The sequence below is a fragment of the Sus scrofa genome, chromosome 1, assembly GCF_000003025.6.
Source record: "Sus scrofa isolate TJ Tabasco breed Duroc chromosome 1, Sscrofa11.1, whole genome shotgun sequence".
NCBI lineage: Eukaryota > Metazoa > Chordata > Mammalia > Artiodactyla > Suidae > Sus > Sus scrofa.
The window spans coordinates 167,808,107-167,827,885 of NC_010443.5; the positions used below are offsets into that span (position 1 = coordinate 167,808,107).

The window sequence follows — 19,779 nt, forward strand, 5'->3', positions numbered from 1 at the left end:
ACATTTCATTTTTGTTTTCTTCCTCCAAAAGCACTGCAGGGACAGCTGTACGGACTTCGGTGTTAACTGTGTGCTTCCTCTGAGGGAACTGCCCAGATATCCCCCCTCCCTTACACCGGGGAGGTGGCACGTGGGACCATGAAGACACTCCCTTTAACTGTCCTGCCCCATCACTCTTGGGGGTTGGGATAGCATTGGCAGTGCTCTGAAATGAGAAGAGCTCACATTCATGGGTGACAAAAGAAATCACCCAGGATCCAGGACGGGGAGTGTGAGTGTGTGTGTGTGTGTGTGTGTGTGTCTAAGACAGCACCCCTCTCTCTTCTGGGGAGGTGGGGTGAGGGGGTAAGAGAGACCATCTACTGGGAGAGGGGAGGCAATTAAAACGCAACAATCAAACCAACCTTTAAATAGTAACTTTTAAAAATATAAAAACAGCTCATTACAATGACTTTTCATTTTCTTTTTTCCTTCAGGAATCAACTTTCTTCTACCCTCCCCCTCCTTTGTGGCAACACCCTTAAGAGGTGGTAGATGAACATCTGAGACCCAGAGAAAGAGAGAGAGAGAAACAGACAGACAGACAGACTCTGGACATCCCTCCCCAACCTCAGAAAGGTAAGGGTGCCCTGCCGGTCTCTGCAGCCTCCACGGTAGGCCAGGATAGGGGCTCACCCGGGAGCAAGAGCATCGAAGGGGGGTTCACCTGAGCCCCCCCTGCCTCCTCATCAGACAGAATCACACATTATAAAATAATCCATAAAAATGCAGTATAAAAATCATCCATATGCTACATCCATGGAGAGCCCACCTCCAGGACTCATAACGGCCTTTCTGCTTTTCCTTAAAAGAAGAAAAAATAAGACCCAAAAGGAAAAAGCAACAACAAAAAACAAGAACAAAAACACCAAAATCCTAATACCTCAGAACATTTTGCTACCCCAAAGTGGCACCTGCAGGAAACGATATTCTACCTGTAACCTGTCTGGGCTTCTAAGAGAGACAGGAAGCTACACACCTCAGCACAGTGTGCCACCAGCCCGAGCCCAAGCCCCCTGCCCTGCCCTGGGAGGGGGATAGTCCTCTCAGAATCACAACCCTGCAGGTTAAATACACGTTTTCCCTCTAAAGAGAGGAGAAGGGGTCAGAGGCAGGAAAGGGGGGGAAGGGCATTTTACAAAAGGATATCACTTCTAATTCTTTTCATTCAAATTCAAATTCAAAAAAAAAAAAAAAAAAAGCACCCACATTGTTGCTATTTTTTTCTCTGGTAGCTCCCTGAGCTGAGTTGCTATGCTTTCCTCTAACTTCGTATCCTTTTTAGGTTGTCTGAAGGTTAAGAAAGGGCTGGAGACAGAGTGCCTTTGAACTTCTGTTTGTCATTACCATAACCAAGTGTGCATCAAACGGAGATGCGGAGGGAGGGGGGGAGGCAGACACCTGAGAGGGGAGTTGAGAGGCCAAGAGGCAGGTGGAGCTCAGGAGGTCACAGAGAAGTCCAGGCTGGCACCCATCGCAAGCTCTGTCCGTCTGTCAGTCTGTCTGGAACACGGTCCTGACACGCCTCAGGGGATTCCCAGGTCCACACGAAGACACATGTATCCTGGGGGTACCTGACGGTCCAGCTGGCTACCAGCTGTGGGGCCCCTGCTCCACCCCAGGCATTTTCTCCCCGTTCCACCCCCTCACAATGTTGCCCCCCCTCCCTGCCTCCCCTTCCCAGATGGGAACGTCTGGTTTAAAAAAAAAAAAAAAGCCACCACCACGAGTGGATTACAAATACAGCAGGCGAAATACACGGCTGGTGTGGTCGGTGGGAAGGGGCTCCTCCCCCGCTGACCAGCCTGAGATAGAAGTCTGTTATTTACACTTTTCACAAAATCATGTGCGCTGCACAGTTGGGAACACGAGCCCCACCCCCCCTCCCCCGGCACAAATGTGTGGTCCCCACTCCAGTGTCCCCAAGCCTGGGCAAGGGGACAGATCAAAAGAAAGGGGAAGGAAAGAGAGACTCATGAAGGAGCCATGAGCCTCCAAATAAATCTATTTGTAGCATCTGCCAGGATTGTTAAGGGAGGAGAAGAGAAATCCATCGGAGTCCGTGAGACACCTCAATCCGTGCAGGGGAGTCCCAACCGTGATGGGCGCGCGCCCTCTCCGCCCGCCGAAGCGCCGCGCTGGGACGACTGGACGCTCGCCGCCCGTCCCTCCGCATCCTCGGGGCCCCTCGCCGGGGTCTCCCTGGCACAGCCGAGTCTGTTTCTCCCAGAGTTTGACAGCCCTGTTAGCGTCCTTGCTTTAGTAGATGACCTCATAAACCGTGGCCTTCTTGTCACCAGAGCCTGTTACAATATATTTGTCATCCGCCGAAATGTCACAACTCAAGACAGATGAGGATTCCTTAGACTGGAGGAGGAGAGACAGGAGGGGGCGGAGGGAGAAAGGACAGAAATTCACTGCTGGGTACTCAACGCCCTTTCAGTGCTCTCTCCATCCAACCGCCCTCCGCCCACCCCGGAGCGCACACTGCCTGGCCTTCAAATGCAGCCCTTCCCGTGCGTGATGCCCTTTCCACCCGCCTTCCCACAAGCAAAGCTCCTTAACAGGGTCCGATGTGATCTTTAAAGCCAGCTCTGAGGGGCAAAAACAGAACACTTGTGCGAGAGCTTCACTCCGGAGTCGATAAACAGGAAGAAGCCTTTCCGAACTGGGCGCAGGTGTCAGCAGGCCAGATCCCAGCCCACTGAGCTAAAGAAGGATTTGCACCTGAGTTTTGAAGCATTCTGTGTAACTAGAGACTCCTCCAAGTTACCTGTGTGACACACTGGGTGCCAGACTTCCAGCCTGGAGCCAGAACGTGGCTTGTCGGCTCTGAGAGTGAGGGTATGACTGTGTGCGTGCATGCGTTGTCTCTGTGTGTGCGTGCCTGTGAGTGAGCAAGTGGGAGGCTGCAGTGCCAGGCCCCAGATCTTGAAAATTCACAGAAAGCCTCTTCCCTCTCTCCCATCTCTTTCTGGACCCTTCTTCTCCTACCCCATCTCTCCTTACATTCAAGTCTTGAGATGAAATATGAACCTACTTGAACATGGGGTAACATGCTCAGAAAAAAACTGCCCAGTTTGCTCAAATGCACCAGCGTGCCTCCTGTCAGTGCTCGGTGTGCCGGCCAGAGCCAGGAGCAGGTTTTTACGCCTCCTCTTCTAGAAATCCTACAAGAGCCCCTGCTTAAAAGCCCTTGCCCTGAGGGGTCCGATGCCATTAGCAGCACAGGGAGTGTCCCGCTGCTGTGCCCAGGGCCAAGGCTCCGCCTGTGCAGAACCCATCTCAGACCTGCAGCAGGTAGGGGCTGGAAGGAGCTGGAGAAGCCTCCTTCATCCCCACCCCCATCTCTGCAGACCGGCAACTCTGGGCAGAATCAAGAGGGGCACTGGGAGGGCAGGTGGTACCTGGAATATGCTGGCTCCATACGGCGTCCTCCAGGCATTGAGAAGGTTATCTTTCCCAGTGCTCACAAACCATTTGCCTGCAGGCAGGAGGCGAAGGAAACGTCAGGTTGTGGCCTGCTGGACACTCAAGCAAGACCCGCCCCAGACATGGCTGGCTGCCATGGAAACGCGGTGTAAACCGCTAACCAGGGCTGGCCTGACTCTCTACTTGTGAGAAGCATTTTGCAAGCGAAACACATAACACACAGTCAACTAGGGAATGCATTTCTCTACAATCAAGGGGAGGGCTGGGTGGGCTGAGATGGAAAAAGCTAGGATCTGCCGTCAATCACAGGGATGACACTTCCCCAAAAGATTCTTTTTAAAGCCACTAAAAACAATGACTGACCCACCTCGATTCTGAAACTGGAAGATGGCAGGAAGTACTGGGAATGGAAAAGCTCTGGGTGGCTGGAGAGCCAGACAAAGGTGGGGGTCAGCAGGAACCCTTACTCTCCAGACACTCTGCCAGAGCTCCGGCTGCGTTAACTCCCCAGGGCTCCCAAAGCCATGCTGGCCGCCCGCTATTTCCATCCACAGAAACACCCGTTGGGTTCAGAGAGGCTGAGATGCATCCAAAGCTGCACAACCAGACGGAAGGTGGGCAGATATCTGACTCCAGAGCCATGGCTGCCAAAGCCCATGGTCCAAACCAACTGGAGGCACTGCCTGAAAGGCTCTGAGTCCCATTCCTTTGTGCCAAGCCAGCAAGGACTGGCCTGGTGTCACCAGTGCTTGGTACCCTATGACAGTATCTGCACCCAAGGATGGTGAGCGAGACAGACACTGGATGGGGGAATGCTGGTTGGGGTCGAGGGGCCTGGTTCTGGGGCCATGCTCACGCTCTTTCTCTAAGCTCTGGGCCCTCATTCACACACACAGAGCAGGCAAGGCCACCCGGGACTCCCGCTCCCCCAGGCTCACCACAGTAGGCGAACTTGAGGGAGAGCACGCAGCTCTCATGCAGATGCAGCTGGTACTTGTCAGGCTTGGTGTGGTGCAGCACCTCCACGTTGCTGCTCTCCATGCCCACGGCCAGCCACTCCCCAGTGGGGCAGTAACCCAGCGAGAAGATCTGTGGCAGGGGGCAGATGGAGATCAGCACCCTCCAGAGCCATGGGGGGCTCCTCAAAGGCCCTGCTCAGGGACCCTGAGGGCTCAATGTCCCACAAGCCCCTCCCCCACAACCTCCCCACCACTTGCCATTTGCAAAGCAAGCCCCCCTTCTCCCTCAGCCCAATAACCCAGGGGAACGGGATCTCGTTTTTCATCCCCATTTTATAGGCGAGGAAGTTGAGGCTCAGAGAGCTTGCTGACTCTAGAAATGAGTGTCCAGAAGTATTATACTCTCAAAGTTCCTCTGTCTCAGGGACTTCTGCCTTTCCTTAAGAAAAATGTGTGTAAGTAAAACACTAACATGGAGTTCCTATCATGGCTCAGCAGTTAACAAACCCGACTAGGATCCATGAGGTCATGGTTTCGATCCCTGGCCTTGCCCAGTAGGTTAAGGACCTGGTGTTGCTGTGAGTGGTGTAGGTCACAGACTCGGCTTGTATCCCAAGTTGCTATTACTGTGACGTAGGCCGGCGGCTTCAGCTCTGACTGAACCCCCAGCCTGGGAACCTCCATATGCTGTGAATGTGGCCCTAAAAAAACAAACAAACAAAAAATCCCCAGAGAAAACCACTAATGTATTAAAGATGCAAGATGCACATATTAAAATGAGTAACAGCAACAAAAAAAATAGTAATACCTAATATTTACAGAATCCTTTCTCTGAGCCAGGATTATAGCGGAGGCTTTTGGAAAGTCTAGACCCCTAAGGTAGCTACTACTATTCCCATCCCATGAAGGAGAAAACCGAGGCTAAAGTGCTCAATGGCGGAGGACCTGGAAATTCAATCTGAGTAGCTGGGTCAAGTGTATCCAACTGCGAAGCCTCATCAATTCTCTTTCCTTGCTGCTTCCTCCGGGAAGCCTTCCCAGATAGCTTAGGTTGGTCTCAGGGCCATTTGCAACTGCCACCTGCAAGGGCCCCTTCATCCCCAACCCAGCCAGCAGGACCCGGGAAGGGAGATCTCAGGTGCACACCTGGGAGGTGAAGTCGTGCTGCTGCAGCTGCCGTCCCTCCCTCAGGTCCCAGGAGCGCACGGTGTTGTCCAGGCCCCCAGTCCATAGCTTTGTGCCATCGTGGGAGATGTCTATGCAACTGGCCCCGTCCGTGTGGCCCTGGAACTGCCTAGGAAGGCCACGTAGGGATTGGGGTGAGCCCTGTGGAAGCACCAACTGCCAAACTGACAGTCATCCCAGGGAGCGGGCCGGGCTTGCCGGAGCAGATGGGGACACCGAGGCCCATGGTCCCCTGGTGAGCTCACAGCAGAGCCTGGGCCCCTCTCCCACTGACACAGACGGCCATGCCACACTGGAGGCCGATACTGGGCCAGGCACTGCAGCCTCTGCGCTGGGGCTCAGCTCCAGGGACAGGGCTTCACTCTGCCTGTTTCACACAGAAGAAACTAAGGCCCAGGGAGAGGTATGTGACTTGCGCAAGGTCATATGGAAGCAGGATTCAAACCCAGCAGCTTGGCTCTGAAGTCCCACACTTGACCCCCGGAGCGTCAATGCCAGGCACAGCCAGCGTAGCCTTCCCGAGAACAAGGACCCCTGCTCCCTCCCGCACCTCACCTGACCAGGGTCTGGTTGTGCAGGTCCCACACGGCGATGTTGCCATCACTACAGCAGGAGAAGCAGACTTTGGCATCGGGGCTGATGGCCAGGGCATAGCAGGCAGGAGCCGAGGACGTCAGCTCAGCCTTGATGCGGGGCGTGGGTGAGGCCAAGTCCCAGATGGTGAGCGTGCTGGCCTCGCCGCCCACGATGAGCGTCCGTCCATCAGGGAGCAGCTTGCAGGAGCGGATATAGTTGTCCCTGTTCTGGAGGGAGAAGGGGCAGTGCTCAGGGCCACCCAACCCCCTCCTCCCGGGGGCATCACATCCAGCAGCACCCTTATCACTTCTGCTCACTTCTTGCCCTTATTCACGGCAGTTCCAGGAAGCTGCCAGGCCATCTCCATTCCTCATTTATAACCTTGCAAACTTTCAGTCATCTCCTCGTAAGGCCCTGCAGGTCAGTATCATCTCCATTTACAGATGATGAAAGTGGGCCTCAGAGAGGTTTGCCGGTTTGCCCAATGTTGCCCAGCCAATACAGGGTCGAGCCCGGCCAGGTCGATGGGGGTGTGCCCCCGGCCCAGGTTGCCCTGCTCTCCTGGCTGGAGATGCCCAGAGCCCCAGGATCCTCACCAGACAGTCCAGCTGGGAGATGGGGCTCTTGCTGCCTGGCTGGCTGATGTCCCAGATCTTCACGCAGCCTTTGCCACCAGTGTAAACGTGCCGCGTGGGGTTGCTGATGGTCACAGCGCACACCACCTCCCCGTGGCTGAGTGTGTTGATCTGCCGGGCGTGCCTGGGGATGTTGGGGCCTGCCAGGGCGTCGTGGGGGAAGGGCACGGGCTGCATCTGCCCATCAGCACTCACGTGGAAAGAGTACGCTCTAGAAGGGGGAGAACCATCACTCCTGGCATCTCTAATCCTCTAACGGTTCCCAGGGGTTCTGCCTGGATTGACTGGTCCCACCCCCTGCCTCCAGGTGCTCCCTCCCCAGATCCTAGGGAAGCCGGTACCCTGGCCTCCTCCGTCTGGCTCTGCCAGGGTGGAGAGTGCTTCATAACCCTGCCTTGACCTCTACTCCTGCTTACCCAGCCTTGCTGCCAACCAGGTGGCTAACCCCACACTGCCTTGGGACAGCCTTTCCTACCAGCTACAGAATCCTTAACACAGGGATCCTGGAAACGATGCCGTCTGAATGCTTCCCCCCGTCGCCCAGGAGCCAGTGATATTAGGAAGGAAAATTGGCTCCTCAAATGAATCATCATCACTTGAACACATCGTCATCATCAAATGAATCATCATCAAATGAACACATCACAGCCGGGCCTGAGCGGGCATGGTCTGCCTACTGGTTTAGGTCACAGTGGGCACCAGCTGGGGGCGGAACCCCCGGGAGCCCCCAAGACGGGGGCATGGCACCAGCTCCATGGCATCTGGATGGGAGAGCCTGGCATCTGAAGTGTCCCTTCTCTCTCAGAGCCCAGGGACTACAGCCTCAACCCCAACCTCCCTCATTCCCTTTCAGAGGGAGCCTGGGGCTGAGCAGGAGTGTGGCCAGGCAGCCATTGCTGGCACTGCAGCCTGGCCTGGGGGCGCCTTTCCTGGGGGGGGTGGTCTCCCAGGGCAGGGAAGAAGTGGATGGGTGGTATGCTCACCCCCGCCCTCCCCAAGAAGCGTACAACAAATACAAATACAGCCAGAGCTTACGGTTTTCCACCAGGAATAGAGGCAAGGCTTGAGGGCAGGCCCGTGGCCCGCATGGGAGGGTGAGGGTCAAAGCCAACCTGTAAAGCAAGACAAGGCCCTCAGTGAGGGTGCCGCCACGCATCCCCCACCACACATGCCCCACCCCGCCTTCCTCCTGCACTGCTTCCCCCTCAGAACCTGAGGGGCAGCCAAGCAGAGCAGAGCCCCTTGTTCCAGAGAGAACACATGCCCAGGAGGGTCACGTGCCTTTCCCAGGACAATGGCAGGGACAGGGTGACAGTCCAGACCCTCAGACTCTGAACCAGGATCTTCCACCCCCACCCTCCGCTCGTTCTCCCTGTTCTGCAAGACAAGCTGATCCCTGTCCCCTCTCCTGGTGTCCCAGCAGGCCATGTAGAGAAGAGACCACCACCCCATGTTCAGGAGGTCAGGAGAGAAACTGCCCCTGCCAACCCAAGTGCTGAGCAGTAACAGCAGACACATCTTTGTGTACCTGGCAGCCCCATTTGCCAAGGAAACTCACCTCACTCACTGCGGGGATTCCCATTCCCACAGAGCCCAGAAAAACAGGTGTCAGCCTCGATTTCCACATGGAAAGGGAGGCTGTGTTGCATGAGGTCACAGGGTGACTAATGGGCAAGCAGGATGAGACCCAGGTTTGCTGAGCCCCAAGTGTGTGTTCCTGTCTTGTTTCTAATAAACAGTCTACCCGAAAGGCAGCGACGTGGTCACCAGGAAGGGCATCCCTAACCCACTCCAACTTCCCCATTCAGGGCCCGGTCCCCCCAAAAAAGGAGCCAAAAGGTCTACGTACAGCTCCAAAGCTCACCATTGGCGATCGGCCATAGGCGGCAGCAGCGGCAGCGGCAGCCGCGCTCATCTGGGGTGGGATGTTGTGCAGGCCGGCATAGGCGCTGGGGCTGGTGAGGGAGCCGTTCATCTCGTGGTGGCTCATCATGGCAAAGGGCGCAGCATAGGAGCTGGTGATGGAGATGGGTGTGCGCAAGGCAGAGGCTGCAAGGAGTTGGGCGTCAGCTGGGAGATGCTGTCAAGGGCAGTGGGCCCCATCCCTCCATCCAGGAAAACACCCAGGCCACCAGGTTGCCTCCTAGCCCAGCAGCCATACTTCCTGCGTTCTAAAGCTGTCTTCTCCAGGCAGTCCTCCCAGATGGAACCCACCAGCCCAAGAAGGTGTGAGTTGAGAGATGTGCCCACCTCTAGAGCAGGACTCAGAGGCTCAGAGAAGGGGGTTGTTCGGAGCCTCAGAGAACTAACGACAGAGGCAGGACAGACAGTAGGTGCGCTGACTTGTCTGGAGCTCCTTCCACACACCTAGCTGGGCAGTGGCTCCAAGACGCCTGGACATCGGCATTGAAGCCCTGGGCACTCACCTTCTCAAACCCGAGCAAGTCCCACAGAGACAAGCCCTGGGAAGGTCCCAACTCCGACACCCTCCCCGGTGCTCTAGCCCATCTGCGAGGCTCCAGCCCTGGCCCGGGGCAGACCCCCCACCCCCTCCCGCCAGCGGGCAGCCCAGCCCCACAGTGCCTACCCATTATACCTATCGGGTCCATGCCTGGAGGTTTGCCTGGCATCGACCGGAGCCCCGGGGTCGTGCTGGTGCCCGGAGTTGGGGCATCGTTCCTTGGGGTTGGAGTGTTGGACTTGAGCCCAGGGGTGGAGGATTTGTCATTCTGCAGAGGGAAGGTGCAGAGACCAAGGGAAGCCATGAAGATTCCTTTCTCCCAAGAGCTAGGCACCACGTGAAGCCAGTGCTGGCCCCGGTTTTGAACCTTCTGCCCCACAGCCCCTCAATTCTTTGCCCAGCCTTGTTTGGCAGGGACTGTGATGACTGTTCCCATTTTACAGATGCAGTAACCAAGGCCTAGAAGTGTTAATGAACTAAGCACAGGGCTCAACCAGCAGTAGGTGGTAAAGCCAGGGTTTGAACCCAGGCCAAGCCCCAACCCACATGCTTTCTATCCACTCCTCCGCCTTCCAATTAGCACCACTCCGGCTCCAGTGCCCTTTCCAGACCTTGTTCCTCTGCCCCCACCCTCCCCAGCCCTCTCCCAGCCTCATACATGACCAAGGTCTTTGGTCTTGGAGGAGGGCGTGCTGCTGGAGGAGGCCACCGAGGCAGGGCTGGTGGGGGCGTCCTTCTTCAGGCCACGGGCCTTGTCCAGCCCGTTCTCGGGAGGGGAGTGTGCTGGGCTGACCCGGGGCGTCGCTGGGTCCTAAAAGCACAAGTGATGCAGAGATGCGCTGAGAGCAGTGTGCTGTGCTAAGAGCTGAGTCTTCTCTGCTCTGGGACCGGGAAGGGAGGGGGCATGGGGTCTGGGAAAAGGAGCATGGTCCCAGGTGGGGACCGACCAGTTCTTCATGATCTAGTCTGACGCCTTCATCCCACAGGTGGGGAGATGGAGGCCTGGGTGGGTGGAGGTGACCCGCCCAGGATCAAACACAAGATCAGGACTCCAATCTGGGCAGCCTGGCCTCTCGGCCTCATGGAGCTGCTTTTCAGCTCCACCTTCCCTGTCAAGGCTGATCCTGGGGTGGGTGGGGGTGTCACAACCCTGAGATCCCAGGGATGGCGGAGAGTGGAAGTTGGCTCTCTCCTGGGATCTTTGGGGGTCTCTCTCTCTCTGGAGATTCATCCTAGGAACCCCTCAGTGTGCACGAACACCCAGCCACCACACAGCCAAACCCCGAACTCTCCTCTTGACTAACTTGATGCCTCCACCCCAAGGGCCTCATCACCTGGTTGGGGGCTGTGAGTAACCGTGCAACAGCTGAGACACGACAGCTCCCACTCAGGACAGGAACTAGCTCAGACGACCCCACACAGAGAGCCACCCTGCGACCTGGGCCTGCCCCTTACCTCATTGGAAACGTCCACCACCAGATCGTCACTCTTGTCCCCGTCACTGTCCTGCATGGAGAGAAGCCAGTAAGAAGCCATATCCACCCTAGAATGAGTCCAACCCTGCCCCCAGCTTCCACCAGCCAGGTCACGCTCTCCCCACTCAGCCCTGTCAAAGTCAGCCTCCTCCTTGCTGCTTTCTAGCCCAGCCCGCTGCCCCGGGGTCACTCTGCTCCCATACCCACTGGCAGCCTCTCTGACACCTGCCCCATTAGAAGCCCCTTTTAATGTGTCCCTTTGGTGCCAGACACCACTCTCCAGCTGGTCTGATATCCGCCATCATTTGCAAGTAAGCGCAGCAGCCTCATTTCATCATTTTCATCACTGTGTGGGAGGGGTGATTAGCCTCATCTCCCAGAAATGCAGCTGAGGCTTCGACTTGTGACGTGTCCAAAGCCTCAGAGCAGCCAAGTGGCTGGAGAGCGGCGGAGGTGGCGGGGGGTACCAGGCATAAGACCAACAGATCCCACACCCCAGAGCAGACATCATGACCACCTGTAGGGTCAGTGTGGGGGCGCCAGGGACAACACCCAGAGCAGACTGGAGATTCTGAGAAGGCCTTGATGGCAGCACAGGGTTGGTGGCCCACCTGGGGAGGTGCCCCTGGCTCTCCCTCATCCATGCCCTCCTGGCCATGGCCCACATGCTCACAGAAGGCTCTATGAACCCTTCCCCTGTCTTCGCTCACGCCTGACTCTCCCACAACTCAGGCCCCATGGGGTCTCCCACAGCTCAGCCTCCCCAGCACAGACCCCAGCAGAGCCCGCTGTGCCCTCAGACATACGTATCGGCTCAAGCTGTCCTTCTCCTCCGCTTTCCGCTTCTTGGCTTCCATGCTGTAGTCTGCGGAGCCCCGGTGCTTCTCACTGGCCCGCAGGCTTTCCGAGGGCGACACTGAGTTATTCTGAAAGAAGGAGATTGAGTGTGAACATTTTGTGCATGAGGTCAGCCAGGGTGCCATGTGTGTCCCACGGGTCTCAGCTCCATCAGTGCTTCACCAGGGACGCCTCCCCAGACTAAGTCCCCCGAGAGAGGCCCTGCGAGCATGACAGTTCTTTTTTGCAGCAATGCCACTGCTCTTCAATAATGAACCTCATACTAGCCAGTTGCCTCTGGCCTCTGGAGACTGTATGCCTCCTGAGGGCGGGGGTCATGCCTGTCTCCACCCCCCATCCGTGCCTGCCGCACACATCTGCTCTGAGGGTAGATCAATGGAATTTGCTCTGAGTCTTGAAAGATGGATCTGAGCCCACAAACTGGGGCCACGTGCAACACTTCATCTCCTGAACCCAATAAAAACAGGGAGACTGAGAGAGCGGGGGGATGCCAGGCTGCCGACAGGCCTCCCAAGTGTAGGTGGGCCACAGGCCACTTTGTGCAAATGCCCTACCACTCCAGCGTGGCCTCCCATGACTGTAGAGAAATGGCAAGACTATAAAGAAACAAAAAATGCCAAGCAATGAAGCCTTTCCCTCTTAAGATGGGACGAGGCATAAGAGTGGGTAGAACACCCCCACTTTGTAATGATGGGAAAGCAGCAGCCCCAAGAGGATGGGAAACGCACCCAAGGTCTCCTGACAGGAGGCAACAGGAAGGAAATCCAAGTCTTTTAGGCCTGGAAGAGACTATGTTCTCCCTTCAACCACAAAGCAAGAGTTTGGAATTTGAGATCTGGAAAGAGGGGAGGTGGGCCCAACAGGGAATGCAGGAGAAGCACATGCAGGCAGGCCTGGGGACAGAGCTTTCCTAGAAGGTGAGAGTCACCCGCAGAGGAGGACCCTGGCTGCTAGTGGTGTTAAGGGCGACCAGGACTGGCAGGCATCACGCGGCTATCAGTACTGGGCTGGGAACGAGGAGGGAGGAGCTCCGGGAGGGGGTGCCTCCCAGCAAATCTCTGTGCAGAGAGTATCAGAAGCAATGTCCCCTAGGGGCCCCTGAGGTCCCCTCGTTCCTAAGAGACCACACTACACCTTCCCTCCCCGAAGCAGCAGTCACCCACCCTCTTCTGGACCCCTGCCCTGGGTCAGGCCTGGGGCTGGATGCCAGGCCGGGCGAAATGAACAAGACACAGTCCCTGCCCTCTAGGAGCTACAGTCAAGCTGTTCCACGCTGTCCCCATCCCCGGAGATGATGACGAGGCCACATGGGGACCCAGAGGGACGTCTGGTCGGAGGAGAAGGCCATCAGGAGGCAGGTGGAAAGTCTCCCCACCTCCCCAGAGGCCAGGGCCCATGTTTTGGTGGGGAGCGGTGCGGGAACCAGCCGCAGAACTTAATTTCCTCCCCTAAGCCGGTTTCTGAGCAGCCTTTCCCTGCCAAGTTTCTGCCTGAAGCAAATTAAAATGGCAGAGTTATCAAGCCTTGAAGAAAATATGGAGGTTATAATGGAACTGCAGCTCAACCTTCCCCGCAGCCGGGCAGGCGCGGCGGCGATGCGCGCACAGCCGCAATTCAATTAGCCGCTGCGAGAGCCGGCAGAAAAATCACCGTCATTTCATTTCATTTCCTCTGACGGTGGCCACCCCGTGCTAAGCAGAACCGCTTCCAGCCCCTCTGCTCTCCGGCTGGCTGGCGGGGAGGAGAGGGGGGCGTGCGGCCGCTCGTGTTTCTCCCCGCGACCCGGGCCGCGGCTCGGAGAACAGCGAGCTCTTTCTTCTCCTGCAGTCAGGCTGAAAACCCACGCTGCTACCGGAGGAGAGTCATGTCAGGCGTTTAGCGGCATCGATCCAGCCCGCCTCTGGCTGGCAGGCAGCCAAAAAACTAAGTATTTTTTATTGCTTCGGCTAGGCAAGGAAATATGAATGAAGCTACCTCTAATTGGACTCCAGACTAACCCCTCTGGGACAGCTTCCAGCCCGTCCAGCCGGCCCCCCTCCCACCCCGACACGGCCCTGTCTTTCCTGCCGGGGCCTCATCTGTTGACAACCTGGTTTCCAAAGGGCTGATTACATTAGTCTCCACTCCCTCCAACACCACGACCGTGTGCACACTTGTGAGCCTGACGGCCTCTGCCTGGAGCGGCCCACCCCGGCCCAGGATGGCGGTGTTCTGATGCATTGCCACAGGCCTCTCTGGTGGCCCCAGGGTGCCCCCTCTGCTGAGTCTGTATGTTCACATGCACTGTGGAGTCAAGAGCCCTGCTCTTGAGGCTTCCACGTGGTTGTTTTCAGCAGAAAGCGTTCACAGACAGGGGCACAAAGCCAGAGCCAGGAGCAATGAGGAAGTGTGAAGGCAGGGAGGGGGTTGGGTTTCTCTCGGAAGCAGGTCCCTGTCTAGCAGGTAAGCTCCCAGATCCTGGGTCCTGTTCTGAACAGGGGTGGGGGTCTTCCTAGCGGAGCGGAGAGGAATATGCCTGTGTTACAGATAGAGAAACTGGGGCTGAGAGAGGCCAAGAGGGCCACCCAATGTCCCATGAAGCTGGGACCAGACTGAGCCTTGAGCTGTTCAGCCCAGCCCTCTTCCTGCCTAGGCAAACCACCTCTCCAAAAATGCCACTTATTGGGGATCAACACTAGAGCCATCAAAACGGATCTGCAGCTTCAGCTATTCCCTTCTTATGTACCTAGCCATTCCCGGGCCCAAATGACATGGATTTCTGGGCACGTAAGTGAGTTGAGAGGGGACGTGAGAACCGCCTCTAATGGGAGGTTTCAAGACAGCCTGGGTGGAGGGCTGGGAAGGGGAGGTGGGTCGGGATGGAGGAGCTGCCTGAGGAAGCTGCGGTCTAGATGGTTAGTTAACTGCCTGACCTTCCAAGTCCTACTTAACACGAGGTAATAACTAAAGCCATCCTAACAGATTAGATGGCCCCAGATACAAGGACGGCGATGAGGAATAAAATAGCTTTGCTAATCACTGGAGGTTTTTTTTTTTTTTTTTTTAATCCAGACTCCACTGTGCTTATTCAGAAGGCTTATTCACTTGAAACAGAACCTCTGAGCCTCAGTGTGATCAGAAAGATTTACAACAAATCTCAGAGCTGGCAGACACGCAGGCAGTCTGGCCTACATGCTGGCTTGCTAGCACTTTCTTAAACCGAGGTAAAGCCCTGAACAGGGAGAAACCTCAGGTGTTGGGAGGAAGTGAAGAGGATATAGGACCATACCAGGGGCAGCCAGCCTCGGGAGCAGGGAGGCATGCCAGCCCCAAATGATGGACGCCAGGGTCCTGAGCTCTGGGTTTAGTCCCGTGACTCCACACCCCCTCTTGGAGGACTCAGGGCGGGCCGGCTGACCTCACCAGTCATCACCTCTAATATAAAAGGGGGTTAGAGCTCTCACCAGCCCAGCTCCTCACTTGACAAATGACGGCCCTAAAGCCTGCAGAGATAAAGGCTTCCCCAAGTGAAGGTCACTCAACAGGTGACAACAACTCCTATTTCATGACAACACCCAATGCTGCTGCCCCCACGGCAAGGCACCCACACGGTCCCCCACTCCTCCCACCACTCCAAACACACCCCGTAGGTTCCAAAGTGCTGGCACTTACCGCGCTGGATTCTCTCTCTTTGGGGACAGAAGGCCAGGACAGGAGGAGGGTCAGGTCCCCCAAGACAGAAAAAACAAAAAAGAAAGAAAGGTCAGTCTCTTCCAGCTGGCTTTTATGCTTTGCTAGTTCACGGGTTTTAAAATGGGCAGCAGGCCTGGTTCTCTGAGTCACTGTGGGTCAGCCAAGGCAGGGCCATTAGGTGACGTCTCTCAGTTTGGAAATTAACTGCCCCAATTCCAACGCTTCGCCGGCCACCAGGTCCGGGTGGGGCAGCAGGGGGATCTCTAGCTCTCCCTGACAGGCACGGAGACGACCGGGCAGGTTTTAAAGCTGCAAGCCTGGGAAGGATCATGCTATGCTAAGTATCCATAGGATCCGAGAGTTGAGAACGTTATTTTTTCAAAAAAAAGGAATTATGGGATTGAATTTTGGTGGTGCTGTTTTTTAATTAACACCATTTTTTTGTTTGTTTGTTTCTTTCCCAAGAAGTCCCTGGAAGCTGAGGCTGCTGATTATTGGCTCAGCCCAGCACCAGCTCCCTGCGGTGGGGAGGCCGTCTTCCTCTACCAGGAGGACCCTCCTACCGCAGAGACAGAAAACTTAAGTCTCTGGTTCCCACGACCTGCTACCGCCCCACCGCCCTGACCAGGCACGATTGTGACACTCCAGGCCTCCAGTGCTCAGGGAGAACTCGTGAGCACTGGCCACGTGCCCTGGTAAACACCTAAGGACAAATCAAATCACCATGTTGTACTCTTTACACGTACATGATGTTACATGTCAATTCTATCCCAATAAAGCTGGAAAAAAAAATCATCTAGGGGACACAAGGAGGCAATTTTTGCAAAAGGTCTCCTAGGAAGCCAGGCCCTTTCCTTTCCCGATCAAACTAAGTCCTCCTGAGGCCCTGCTTGGGGCAGCTTCCTGGGTCCCCTCGGGAAGGGCTGGGGAAAGTTCTCACTCGCAGTCTTTCCAATCATCTCCCTGCAGGAGCGTGACCACTGCCTCCGCTTAAAGGGAGTCCACTCCACTAACACATCTTGACTTGAGCGCCAACTGGGTACCTTTTCCAAGGACCCTGGGTGGGTGAGACACAAATGCTAAGTTAAACATGCAGGAACTCGGCCTCTGTCCTCAGAGCACTAATGACCTTGGTGACGATAAACACCATCCAGGGCAGGATGCCACAGGACAGCGGCAAAGGGCTCCCTCCGTCTTGGGACCCCGACTCTTAAACTCTCATGGGAATGTGAGAGAGGCCCTCAGCCTGGCCAGGAAGGCATCCTGAAGCAGTGGGACCTGGGCTGGCCCTCGGAGAGTGGGCAGGGTGTCGCTGGGGAGGGGGGAAGGTCCCCCAGGATGAAAGGACAAGCTGTCTTCCAGGGCAGAGAATACCGGGTCCACCTCAGGGATCGGGGCTGGGCATGGGGGATGGGGCTCTGGTTTCCATGCGCCTGGGATGGAAGAGATGACTCCAAGCCTTTTGCTGACTCCTGGTCCTAGGCTGACAGTATCTGCTGTGTCCACTCCCAGTGGGGCCTCCAGAACCCCTACCCCCACCCCTCCTCCCCCCAGCCCCGGGCCGCACCTCTGTGGTCCAGTTCATGGTGATTCTTCTCGTCCTTTACCGACAGGTGGGCCTGGCTGCCCAGGGCACCGAGCGCCAGCAGCCCTGAGCTGCTCCCCGTCACTGGGGGGATCCCTGGAGGCTGGAGGCCTGACGGGTGGGGTGGCAGCTGGACCGGGGGGCCATGTGTGGCATGGGAGAGGTGCTGCGCCTGGAGCTGTTGTTGCTGCAATGAAGTTGGGGGTGAGCGAGGCTGATCGGGGAGGGCGGGGGAGGCCGGAGCCAGCCCTCTCCCTCCTCCAGGAGACGGCTGTGGCGGCAGGGGAACACTCCCCCAGAGCCTTTGCCCCCATCTCAGTCACATGCTGCCATGCCGGAGGAAGGCTGTTAATGGACCGCAATTTAGATACAAGATTTATGATTGCAAATACTCCACCTCCCCAACCCCAGTCTCAGGACAGAATTTCTCAATGTATGTTTGCAAGCGAACCCAAGATAAACAAAGCATGCATTCAAAAACCACACCGTCATCAAGATTCCCTCTCCATTGAGGAGGTCCATTTTTAAGCCCCTAGTGGTCCCGGCTTTGCGCATGCTTACATGCCTGCAAACGTCAGCAGCCAGCATCTTCCACCCCGAGCCTGCACCCTGGGGAAGCTTCCCTAATTCTGAGGAACTCCACGCCTGTCTTACAGAGCCGGGGGCAGGACACAGCAGAAAAGTCCCGAAATCAAGAGGTGCTTGGGGCCAGTGGAATGAGAGCCAGCATCACTGGACCTCCGAGGGAACAGGGTCACAAGAAGAGTGGAGGCTTTGGAATCAAGACAGACCAGGATTCAAACCCCAGTTCTGGCTCGTACTAGCTGGGTGACCTCAGGCAGGTTACTCATTAAGTGATCTCATAACAATGGCTAACATTTACCATAGGGCTTTCCACGCCCGCACCCCCCCCTCCTCCAACTGTTCCAAAATCTAGACTTGCATTAAGTCAGTTATTATCAAGAACCACGACAAGAATCCCTAACCAAGGATTCTGCTCCACAGATGCCGCAGACACCCTGACCCAGCACTAAGCCGCAGGGTCTTCTTCCCCCGACCCCTTGTTCTCCCCCAGCAGCCAAGACAAAACACCCTTTATCATGCCTAAGATTGTGTCAAGAACTATGGGCGTTGTGGCACAGGACGCACAGCCACGTATTTCATAGGAACTGAAATACTTCTTAGGAATGGCTGGGGCCTTGGATATGCAAACATCTTCCTTCTCAATGAGCACAGGGGAGGGAATGGAAATTTACTGAATGCCTGAATGACTGGGCACTTTCCAAATATTACTGCAGTACTGGAGTTGACCTTTCCAAATACTTGGCGCAGGAGAGGTTGTACCCATTTTACAGATGGCAAACTGACACTCCAGGGGCTGAAGTGGGCAGCCAGTAACTAGTTCCACCACTAGGACACTCAAATCAGTCAACCACCAACCTCACTCATCTGAAGAATGAAGAATGTTCCTAAGGAGACTCACTCCCCAAAGTAAGAAGAATTGGTGGGGGTGACAACCAAAATCTGACAAGCTCGCCTGACAGACAACGAAACACAGTGGAGGCCCACAGTTCTGGATGGACTCTAAGAGGCTCTAAGAGGCAGTAAGTGTTTTTGAGGTTGGGGGTTAATGGCCCTGCTCTCCCGCCAACTAAGCCGCAAACTGCCAACCTGATGCCCTGCCAAATTAATGGCAACCCCAGCCGCATTGCACTCCTGGTCCCAGAGGGCTCATTTCTCGGTTTAGAGGGAAAGGTTGGGACCAGTGGCCAGCGCTCGAGACCTGGGACGTCTCTTGGTGGGCAGTCACACAAGGTGCTGGTGGGCACTGATCTGAGTGGCAGCCTGACCCCAGATGTGCCCCAAGATGGCAGAGCAGAAGCAAAGCCAAAGGGTCCTCTGGAAGCCCTCGCCATCATCAGGATCAAAACATGTTCCTCCCTTCTGAGAGTTCTAACAGCTCCGACTCTGGAGCCAGACAGAGTAAGGAAGATGTCACGCTCCATCCTTTAACAGCTATGAGATCTTAGAGGAGTCGGTGGATCTCTCTCAGCCTCAGTTTTCTGATCTGCAAAGTGGGGATCAGAATGTGCCCCTCTCTTCAGGTTGTGCAAAGATCACGTCCATTATGATGTGGGGAGGCAAAGTAGGTGCTCAGTTGACATTAGCAAAAACTATGAATGGACCACAAAATAGAAACCATTTCTCTCATCTCTCTGTGATGCTTGGCAAGTCCTGAGTTCCAAGAAGAAGGGACCTTGTTTCATCCATCCTGGTACCTTGCGTAGAGCCCGGGATGTCTGCTCAGTACACATTTGCTGTGTGAATTAAGTGAAAATGTTGGAAAAGGCTTGCACAGAGAGGCTGGGAAGTAAGTCAACAGAGGGGCTCTGTCCAAAAGCCATCCACCTCCCAGATCCAAGCCTCCTCTCCAAGGTCCACAGTGATGCAGCGAGAACAGTTAGCTGGGACAAGGCATCAGCAGGGCATCCTGCTTCCCAAAACATGAACCAGTGAACCAGCATTAGACCCTTGGAACAAAGGCTGCAGCTGAAGTGGCTGTTTGGAAGACAGTGCCTTTCAAAGCTGTTGAGCTTCCAAGAGGGAGAATGTGGTTTTTTTCTGCTGCAGGCTGTCAAGCAGAAGTGTCTTCTTTGCAATAGATGAAAGGCATCTTCCATGGACTTCTCATCTTCAAGTGCAAGAGTACCCCGTGCACAGCCAGAAATTCCCCGAGGTCGAGGTCTGCATTGCATGGTTTGAAGGCCCTGTCAGGAGCAGCCCAGCAGACCCCAGCAAGCAGGCACATCACAGCCAACTTCCCAGGCTTCTCTCTCGGGGCCACGGCAGATGCCTAGGCTTGTCGGGTGAAGGGTCTGCTAACAACAGTCTTGGTTGCAAT

At 55.8% G+C, this 19,779-nt stretch overlaps 1 protein-coding gene across 12 annotated transcripts in view; it reads right to left on the reverse strand.

The window, feature by feature from the left end:
* TLE3 (transducin like enhancer of split 3) overlaps window positions 402–19,779 on the reverse strand; it is a 47,406-nt gene continuing 28,028 nt past the window's right edge. For 3 of the 12 annotated variants that reach the window (XM_021100779.1, XM_021100733.1, XM_021100713.1), the window contains 15 exons: window positions 16,860–17,064; window positions 16,233–16,349; window positions 15,272–15,288; window positions 11,569–11,688; window positions 10,743–10,793; window positions 9,946–10,098; window positions 9,414–9,555; window positions 8,676–8,875; window positions 7,862–7,938; window positions 6,788–7,037; window positions 6,171–6,418; window positions 5,577–5,724; window positions 4,410–4,560; window positions 3,447–3,523; window positions 402–2,406 (listed from right to left, as the gene is read on the reverse strand). In XM_021100779.1, the coding sequence (XP_020956438.1) occupies window positions 2,299–2,406; window positions 3,447–3,523; window positions 4,410–4,560; window positions 5,577–5,724; window positions 6,171–6,418; window positions 6,788–7,037; window positions 7,862–7,938; window positions 8,676–8,875; window positions 9,414–9,555; window positions 9,946–10,098; window positions 10,743–10,793; window positions 11,569–11,688; window positions 15,272–15,288; window positions 16,233–16,349; window positions 16,860–17,064 (2,064 nt within the window). In that variant the 3' untranslated portion in view covers window positions 402–2,298. The remainder of the gene's footprint in view (window positions 2,407–3,446; window positions 3,524–4,409; window positions 4,561–5,576; window positions 5,725–6,170; window positions 6,419–6,787; window positions 7,038–7,861; window positions 7,939–8,675; window positions 8,876–9,413; window positions 9,556–9,945; window positions 10,099–10,742; window positions 10,794–11,568; window positions 11,689–15,271; window positions 15,289–16,232; window positions 16,350–16,859; window positions 17,065–19,779) is intronic. The other 9 variants (XM_021100790.1, XM_021100747.1, XM_021100758.1 and 6 more) reach the window with 7 other exon arrangements.